The 9,766-nt window shown below is 27.9% G+C and overlaps 2 protein-coding genes across 4 annotated transcripts in view; both read right to left on the bottom strand.

The window, feature by feature from the left end:
• Window positions 1–1,051: 1,051 nt before the first annotated feature.
• Window positions 1,052–3,339, bottom strand: LOC111642511 (protocadherin-like wing polarity protein stan). Its single transcript, XM_023388860.1, has 7 exons — window positions 2,960–3,339; window positions 2,692–2,878; window positions 2,362–2,607; window positions 2,151–2,268; window positions 1,826–2,002; window positions 1,612–1,741; window positions 1,052–1,525 (listed from the first exon to the last, which is right to left on the bottom strand). Exons 1-7 carry the CDS (start codon window positions 3,182–3,184, stop codon window positions 1,052–1,054), a joined length of 1,557 nt encoding a protein of 518 aa, XP_023244628.1. The 5' UTR covers window positions 3,185–3,339.
• A 125-nt stretch (window positions 3,340–3,464) lies between these two features.
• The window catches only part of LOC111642513 (protocadherin-like wing polarity protein stan), a 70,222-nt gene continuing 63,920 nt past the window's right edge, over window positions 3,465–9,766 (bottom strand). For 2 of the 3 annotated variants that reach the window (XM_023388863.1, XM_023388865.1), the window contains 10 exons: window positions 7,073–7,139; window positions 6,916–6,995; window positions 6,670–6,838; window positions 6,500–6,595; window positions 6,175–6,424; window positions 5,939–6,106; window positions 5,715–5,771; window positions 4,871–5,152; window positions 4,591–4,804; window positions 3,465–3,983 (listed from right to left, as the gene is read on the bottom strand). In XM_023388863.1, coding sequence (XP_023244631.1) covers window positions 3,959–3,983; window positions 4,591–4,804; window positions 4,871–5,152; window positions 5,715–5,771; window positions 5,939–6,106; window positions 6,175–6,424; window positions 6,500–6,595; window positions 6,670–6,838; window positions 6,916–6,995; window positions 7,073–7,139 — 1,408 coding nt within the window. In that variant the 3' untranslated portion in view covers window positions 3,465–3,958. Of the gene's footprint in view, window positions 3,984–4,065; window positions 4,073–4,590; window positions 4,805–4,870; window positions 5,153–5,714; window positions 5,772–5,938; window positions 6,107–6,174; window positions 6,425–6,499; window positions 6,596–6,669; window positions 6,839–6,915; window positions 6,996–7,072; window positions 7,140–9,766 lie in introns of all 3 variants that reach the window. The other variant, XM_023388864.1, reaches the window with a different exon arrangement.

Here is a 9,766-nt window from a genome sequence, read left to right as displayed (position 1 = left end):
TATATATATATATAAAAGAAGATAAATAAAGGAGAAAAAAAAAGGAGGAAATCTTAAGTATATTTTGTTTTCAAAAACGACTATAAAAATAATTGAATATAAATCCGTTTTAAATCGGGTGTATAAACAAGAAAAACGACTTAAAATAGGAAATGTCATTTTGTCAAACATGACAGGGCAATATAATTATCAATGGATATCGAATGACTTGCGATACACGTAAAGTCGAGCATTGGAGCGCAGGTGTTAGTCTATGGTTGGATGCCCTTTCATTCCAGTGTTGATCCCTTTCCACTGACCTAGCATACCAGATATTTGTATCTCTTATCCGTTATGGTATCGAACAATAGAAAATCCCTAAGGATGAAAATTTCTCCTTTTTTTTTTTGATTTCTTAGTGTATTCCATTTACGAAAATCGGATAGAAATCTCACGATTATTTTTTCCTTTCTTTCTTTTTTTTTTGCTTAAGAGAAAACAAAAAAAATGGATAATAAAAATAAAGAAAATTACTTGACAGGCTTCGTTAACTTCCGACTTTTTTTTTGACAGATTTTGTTTATTGGAATAAATTTAGAAGGATATTAAGCGAATAAGAATTTAAATAATTTTAATACATTCTCGAGAATCGATGAAGAGAAACGATCAGAACTTTTTTTATACGACGTTATTATTAAATTCTTTCATTTAGTTGAGGTCATTAAGTCACGAATGGGGCTACTGAATATAGGTTACGGTTTAAAAAGAAAAAAAAATAAGATATTATCAAAAGTAATTATCCTATTAAAATCGTATAGATCGATGCAGCTTAACGCGACCGTCTGTTTCGTATTTAGTCACTCACCACCCCCCTCTGCAACAAGAAACGAGATATAAATTAAGTTTACTTTGCTTCAGGTCCAGTATTATACATTAGATGAATATTTTCCCATCAGTAATCCTTCTTATTTTAAAGGATATTACATTAATCTTAAATGCTCTAGGGAGTAAAGGTTTGCTGAAACGATAGAAATTGAGAAAGATAAGTGACTTTAAACCTTGCAAACTCCTTTCAGACTTTTGCTGTCGTAAAGCTCTTTCTGTTGTCTTCGGGGAAAACTATTCTTTCATCAATTTGCCCTTCCCCCCCACCTCTTTTTTTCTTCTTCTTCTTCTCCCTCGTTTGTAAAAGTCCCTGACACTGTACTGTCTGTTTGATGACTTTCATTTGATTTACGGCCTCTAACATATTAAACTGTTCAGTTGTGATAAGGCCATTAAGGATGTTAGTAGCATCATAAATATATTTAATTAAAATGATACATACCTCTTTATGAACTAAATTCCTTCGAGATTTAAGAGCTACCAAGAATAGTAATTCTGCAAAAAATAAGCATGCAACTAGATTTTTATGAATTGTGTTGCTATTAGTTTGTAACCCACGAAGAATGCAAAATACAATAAATGAAGCTGCTAACATTAGTAATGATATAATTATTCCAACGTATGATACGATATCTTGAGCAACTGATTCTTCAATTAAAAACTGTTAGAAAACAGAGAAATATATATTTATATATATACATTTTGAATATATGTTGTTTTATAATAATTATTTTAAAATATATTTACTTCTCTATCGGTGATATCCATCAATACTGAAAAACTAGACAAATGACCACAACTACAATTTACATAAGGATGATGACCATAAGAAACAGCTTCTACTTTGCAACCTTTAGATGACCATTTTCCTCGATCACTATGATTAATAATAATAATAATAATTAATATTAGATAGCAATTATTAATCTTAGATTTATAACAATCATTTAATTCACTTTACCCAATTCCAAAATTCCAATGAACACATTGTGGATTACTACGACTAGTTATATCGAGAATACGGAATCGGAATCGGATATTATGTAGGAGACTATTCAAAGTAGAACTCTGATTCAATGGTTGGGCCACTAATGTAATGATTGGAGAGCTAACTCCCAAATTGATCCCATATCTTTGCCTAAAATGATAATTATGTCAAGCGAAGTTAATTTGAATTATTAAATTCAATTTTATTCAAATTTTAAAAACTATTGGGGATATTTTTAAAATTAAGATTATTACAGTGATTTATATCTAATAATTCAAAACTGTTTTGATTTATATACCTGATGATCACGTCGTAAAATTTAGGCAATATTTCTCCCATAGTTGGATATATAAGATATGAAATTACAGCTACTTCTTTTGGGATATGATTTGAATTGTGACGTGCATTATTTGTATCTATAAATTAAAAATAACTTGCTTAGATTGATAAATTTAAATATTTTATCTTTTGATATCATATCATTTAATACAATGATATTAAATGCTTACCTAATAAGCTCTTTACACCGATTGTTTTTAAGGGAATTATGGCACGAGTAATATCATCTGCATAGTGTTTGCGTACAGGATAATTATTATATTTTGGTATAATTACTGAAGGACCGCTGTCTTCGTGAAATATTTCTAAATATGCAGATGGTTCGGGATGCAATGAGTAAGTTGAGTTTTTATTATTATCTCGAAGTATAGAATAACCCCATAATTCTGCAGTAGAAATTGTATCTAATCCAAATACTGTAAAGAAAATTATAATAATTTTAATATAATATTTTAGATTTTTTATCAATGGTAAGCAAAATATTTAAATATCAGGCATACTCATATTTTTTGATGCAATTTCAAAAGGTTTTGTAAATGTATCTCCTTGATTATACACTAGTGTTTGTCCATACTTTTCGAACATTAATAGGAGATGTTCTGGTCCGTCTCCTGTAATGGTTGCAATACGCTCCCAGACTTCAAAATAACGTGGTTCAAAAATGGCACTTGCTGAAAATACTAAATTCTGAAAAATGTTTTCATAATTATTTTAATTAGATCTTCATTGAATCACTGAAAATATTACAAATATTTTCATTTATGTCACCTGAATAAAGTCTCTATCTTGGCGATGAGTCAAATTTAAACCTCTCTGATGATTTTCATAATTTAAAACATGGTGAAGGAGACGTGCAAGAATTAAAATATCTGTTCCATAAAGTTGTTCAGTAGCATTTACAGCATTTTTCATATCAGCAGAAATTTTTATGGCTAAGTATGTACTGAGAGGCAATTTATTTATTTCTATAACAGAGAGCTGTAAAATTTCCATCAAAGCAAAATTTATTTTATTTTAATTAATGAAATTCTTAAAATAAAAAGCTTTATGTGAAAAGTTATACAAACATGGAAACATCTAATTTATTGGATTATTAACGGGCTATAATAATGCTATTAATTAGATAATTAAACTACTAATTTGATATAAAGATAAGTGATTATACCACCTTTAGGTCAAATTATGTAATTTAATTATCTAATTAACAATAATATCATAGCCTGTTAATAATCAAGTAATTCAGATATTTGGTTATTTGAAAATCANAAAAAATTTTTTTTTATAATTAAAAATAAAAATAATAATAATAATAAATATATGTCATTCACTCTCTACTGACTCTCTAGAAACACTAGATAAGACACGATTCGATATAATACACAGAATTAAAAAATAATAATAAAAGAACAATCTTGTAAGTTGCATGCTGTTATTTTGTGAAAGTGATAATGGATAAAATGCAAGACTAAAATGGCAATTCTCTTTGGGACATTCCAAGGAACATATCAATTTACAGTGCAGTAATATACAGAATTTAGTTCCAGTTCATTTGGCATTAGATAAAAAGGTGATCAAGCATTCACAGTTATGCAAAATAAGGCTCGTGATCTTGACACAGAATTACACATTTTCACCAAGCATCCACATAGAATCTACATCTGCTTCTCGACAGCCTGGTCATTTTTTTTAATGATCAATTAAAAATCAAGTTTATAATGTAGCATGCATAATATATAAATTAGTTACGATTCCTCTCCCGGACTGATGTCATACTGATGTTTCATTACTTTCCCTATAAGATAATTTAAATTTCATTTAAAAAAAAGAGGAGAAAAATAGTAAAACTATATTTTTAATATGTTAAAATTGCTTACCTCGTGACTATATCAAAGCAAGCGTAAAAATATTAAGTTACATTTTTAAACTTGGTGTGGAAATTGTTCTATTTATTAAGCAATAATTAAAAATTGTTCTATATTTACAGCAAGTGGTATTTAAATAGACAATGATTGTTCGGATGTTCACAAAATAATAAATTGATTTATATACAGGGTAACCCAAAAGTCAAGTAACCACTGTTATGACTAATATGTTATTGCATATTTTTTATTGTGGTTAATCTAATTCTGTAATAGAAAAATATATTATTCTACACTTAGTTTTGTGATTTGTATCCACAAATACACCTGGAAAATGCAAAATAAAATGTGGCAAATTGATTTTTGGGTTACTCTGTCAATGCTAAACAGTGCTAAACACATTACCTGTGTTTTAATGTTTTTTTTTTTTTTTGCATTGTTGAAATTACAATAATATCAACAATTATCTTGTATATTATCACGGTGCTTCTATTCTTTTTAGTGCTAATTTAGTAATTTAAAAAAATATCAATAGCTTACTCAGATTCCGAGGAGAGTTCTGTGGCAGTCAAAGGCGGAATGACCATTTTGTGTCCGGATAACACCGACGAAAGCTTTGGCGACGTCTGACTACTGGTCTCATTACAACCATCGTTTTGTATAGAATTTAAATTGTTATTAACGGTATTAATATTACTTGGTAGGCTATCTGCTCTTTCTGGCACCGGCAGTTGTTCTGGACTCGGACTTTCGTCTAGAATCAAATGTTAAGTTACCAATTTGTATCTCCTATTTTGTGAGATTTAATTAAAATTCTAACCTGCTAACGGAGGGGACAACGTCGATTCTAGATATGACGTGAGATCTGTAATGTTTCTGAACTGAGGAGCTGGAATCTCTCTCTGTTGCTGATTGATTGGTTTTCCATTACTTCCTATTATGACTGGAAAACTACCCTCTCTGTCATCTATTGCAATACTCATGGGTGTTTGTGACTGAACAGAAATATTATGAGGCATCATCCATTTTGAAGCATAGTTATATGGAGAGATATTCACACCCAAACCACCTGAATTATTTGATAACATATTAAAACTGTGACCTGTAATGATAAAAAAAACAATGAATTTTTATATAAAACTTATTAAAATTTAAATATATCAATTAAAACATTAATATAATAGATCCTTGCTTTTATGACCTAATTATTTCCTGGAAAACCACTGTCGCAAGTAAGTTGTTCTATTTCCTACAAAGATCAATGTCATAAATTCAGGTTACGTTCCTAAAAATATAATTTAACTGTATAAAGACCACCCAGCAATGGCCAACAAAACATATGATACTTAAATATGGCTTTTATATAGTTATGAAATTTATATCAGTCATAAATCAAGGCATTTCATATATCAGTCATAAAAACAAGGAGATGGCCACATGGTTGAGACAGAAAAGGAATTAGCTGGTTACTCTAGGAATCCAGTGTGAATCATCAGAAACTTTCATGTATAGTTTGGCCATGATCCTCACTATCCATTTGCCTCATTGTGGTTTTAGCTGAATTCACAATAAGCATGAAAAAAGGCAAATGCTCACGAGGTGGAGAGAGTAAAAATACAATAAAAAAAGCAGTTGAATACTGTATATAAAATCATTTTACTCACTTATTGGTCCAACGGTGCTTTCCGATTCTGCAATAATATTTGATTTTGGTGGCAATTCTGAAATAATGACAAATATATATATTATAAGTGATGCTCATCTTAAAATAAATTTTATATTATGGCATAAATATAAGCTTAATACATCCATTATTCTAAATAAGATTAACCAAAACTTATATTTTCAAGTTTTCGAAATGTATTATATTTACACATTTCAATAATACCTGGTTTTTTACTGTGGTTTTTATTTTGTCTCCAGTGTCTTCCGTCATATTCATCTTCGTCGGACGAATGACTCGAAGCCAAATCTAGAGATGCGTGATCTAACGATAGGTCGCTATCGGAATCAGAATCTCTAGTTCTTCTTCTATTAACTTCACCCGTGTCTGGATCTATAAATAGATTTTGATGTAATCGGTTTGACAGATTTTAATGTTTTGAATCTGTTTAATGTACTCACCATCAATCATCTTATCTCTGCTTCTCGATTTGTGATATAAATAAGCTTTCCTTGATGTGTGTCCTCTTGCTTCAGAACTGGAATTGATATTACCTGAAGTCGAGGTAGAAGTATTTCTCAAGTGAGAATCTGAACGATAAGGGCTACTTGATGTTTTGGCTGTCGAACGACTGGTAGTCGAAGAAGTAGAAATGCCAATGTTTCGATGTAAGATATCAAAAGAAGAATTGTGATAGGCAAGAGCAGAACGCTACATTTTTAATAGAAAATTGTTCATTTTAATTTTATAAAGTGTTTATTTTGATATTAGAAAATTGATACATACAGACACCATAGTAGTTCTTGTCCCACTTAGGCTCTCATCATAAGGCACCTTCTTTCCAGTGAGATGCGCCCAAGTCACAATAAGTTGTTGTCTAACCTATAAAATTCAGAAAATTTAATAAACTGCAACTTACAAGAATATAAAATGAAAAAAGAAACTTAAAATATTACCTTTTTGTTTATAATACAATATCCTACAAAGATATAAATTCCTGATACCATGCAAAAAACAGAGAAAATATAGTGTAATAAATCAAGTGATTCATTCACAGAGAGCATGGCCAAAACCCAAGTTGCTCCTAGTAATGGCAATAAAACAATGCCAAGCCACAACATCGTTCTATAACAAATACGAACATTTGAAATTATTCTTTAAAAGTAAATTTTTCGCCCAAATTTTTGTAAATGAATTTTTACCTCAGATTACCAAAATCTGTAACAGTATCTTTTATTTGTATACTGGCACGAATTGACATGGCAAACACACCTAAGTTGAGCTGTAAAAAGATTAAAATGCTAAGAGAAAAATGGCAAAAACTTGAATGATAAATTTTTGTTTTTGATGAATACAAACCAAAACGACAAAGCATATTGGACCAACGAGGCTCCATACAACGCTTTCATAAATAGACAACCAGCAGCTGGAATAAAATAGAATACAAAAAATTTTTTAATAAATATTATATTGATTTATTTCTAAAAATACTTTATATGAAAACAATTATTTTTTTTATAACATATAACAGTAAAATCTTTTTTAAAGAAATATATTTAATGAGTATCAAGAACATGGCCAGATGGCCAAGCAGTAAGGTGTTGGCCTACTACTCTGTGGACCTAGGAATGAATCTGGACAGGTCAAAAATCTCCAGAAATTTTTCCAGGGTGTCTGTTCCAAATATCTCGGACCCTGTCCCTCACCTCCCAGACCCAATATGGGACTAAGAAAGGGCTCTCTTAGGTGTGTCCATAGGTCAGAAAGAGTAATAAAAGAAGGTATCAAGAATACTTGTGCAAAAATAGACATTACATATTAGTTATTATCTCACTTGGTTATAGCATATGAAATATATAATGCAAGCAATCTGTAAACATAAAATGAATAAATAAATTATAATTTATTAAGTTAGAATTATTCAAATTGTATCTTTGTCATGTTATATTACTGAATACTGTTCTGTTTTGTATACTATTTTATTAAATACTTATGAAAATGCAAAAAGTTATCATTGCAAAAGTACAGAATGTTTTGTACTATATGAAATTTAAAAATTATATTTAATAATTTATATATGGATTCAAGGATTCATTGTCGAAGACATTGACTCGACAACACTGCAAGTGGTTTATTAACTAAACAAGTGGCGGATAGTTAAAAATGATTTTTATAAGGTCTACTCAACAAATAGGAAAATAAATTTTTAAAGTATATCTGATATCCTAAAAACATTCCATATAAGAAAATATGGAAGTAAAGCTAACTGTAAGACAACTAAAATAAGAGGATAATAGTGATTGATGGTATACTAAAATAATATATTTTTGGAAGTTGAGATGTCAAGAATTTATATAAAAATGGAAAATTTCGGATTTGACATGAGAATGACAATAATAATAAAATATTCCTATTCCAAGATAGTATTTTATAAAAAGTTTATAAGCTATGCTAATTAAAATTGCAGAGTACTAGAAAAATAATCCATACATCAAAATTAATGCAGGTTAAAAGCACAAGAATCAAATAAGAATATATACTAAATAAAATATGATTTAAAGGACAATATAAAGATATATTTTCTTTCTACCTAAAATATCTATAGATTTATGACAGAGAATTTAAAATTTCAAAATCAGCCGTAAAGACGATACTTTCTGTACTGTTTTGCGGAACTATTTTAGTAATGGTTTACTACTATAATCAATATAAATTTCAATTGTAAATGAAAGAAAGCAATTTTATTTATTTAGAGTTTACGTCAGGCATTCATGAATTAATAAAAATCTGTAAATACTTTTATTGTAAAATCGATTTCGTGACTTTATATAATATAAAATGATGCCAAAAAATATATATTAAGCCTATTATATTCCAAATAAATATAAAATTATTCCTAACATCAATAAAAAATAATAATAATTTTTAATAACAATAAACATATTAAACATGTTTTATGACTTATAAATTATATCTTATTACTATTGTATTTGTATTGCACATTAAAAATTTTAATAACGTTATTTTGTTTCTTAGATACTAATGAAATTTACTTTAGATTTGTATTTGTTGATTTTGGCTTTTGTGTAAAGCCAACAAATGCTATATTATATACAGTAATGAAAATTTTAAATGCTATTTTACATAGAAAATTTTTATTATTTCCTATTGTTTGCAAAATAGTTAGAATGCAATGAGCATTTAATAATAAACAATAAATTAATGAAATTTGTTTTATTTAAATAAATTATACAGACATCAACAGAGACAAAATAAAGCTATCCTTAAGAAAAAAAATACACTAATAACAAATGGTAATCTTGTAAAGCTTAACATGTAATACCCTAGTTTAATATAAAAGAAAATGAATAAATAAAAATAATAAATATCTGCAATGGTATTATGCTGTTATATAATGTTTTTTTACATACGAACTTAAATTTTTTAATTAAAGTTTAAATATAATACCTCAAAATCAATAATAGAATCGATAGTCATAAAAAGCATTTGTTGTAATAAGATAAAAAGAATGGTCTATATTTACATAATGTGTCTCTAGAAATGGAGTTGAAATTAATAAAATAGACAATTTTGATGAATAATTTTTATAAAAATATATATAGTAAAACTATATCATGTTGTAATAAAATAGATTAAAAGATATATTGGGTATATAGTCATGTTTACTAATTATGTTGATAGATAAAAATCACTTCACAGATCTAAAAGACAAATATTTCATTGAAAAATATAAACAAAAAGAAATTTTACTGAAAAAATTTATCTTCTAGTGAGAATAAATAGGTCATTTTAAATTGTTTTTACCTTTGCTTTATCCTTATATTATATTATTACTTTAATTTTCTTAGATTAATAGAAAGAGGAGGTGCTAAATCTATTTAAAATATTGTTTAATATTTACAATATGGAAAAATGAAAAAGAATTGATTCAATTGATTAATGTTTCCTGTTACTACATAAACTATTAATTCATTCATTTATCTTTCTTTATGAAAAAGTCATGTCAGACTACTCTATTAGCTGAATTATCTT

This window comes from Centruroides sculpturatus, unplaced genomic scaffold (genome assembly GCF_000671375.1).
Source record: "Centruroides sculpturatus isolate CEXI.00-Female unplaced genomic scaffold, Cexi_2.0 scaffold1727, whole genome shotgun sequence".
In the NCBI taxonomy this organism is placed as follows: Eukaryota; Metazoa; Arthropoda; class Arachnida; order Scorpiones; family Buthidae; genus Centruroides; species Centruroides sculpturatus.
The sequence above is the reverse complement of the archived record's forward strand: the minus strand, read 5'-3'. Positions and strand labels throughout refer to the sequence as shown.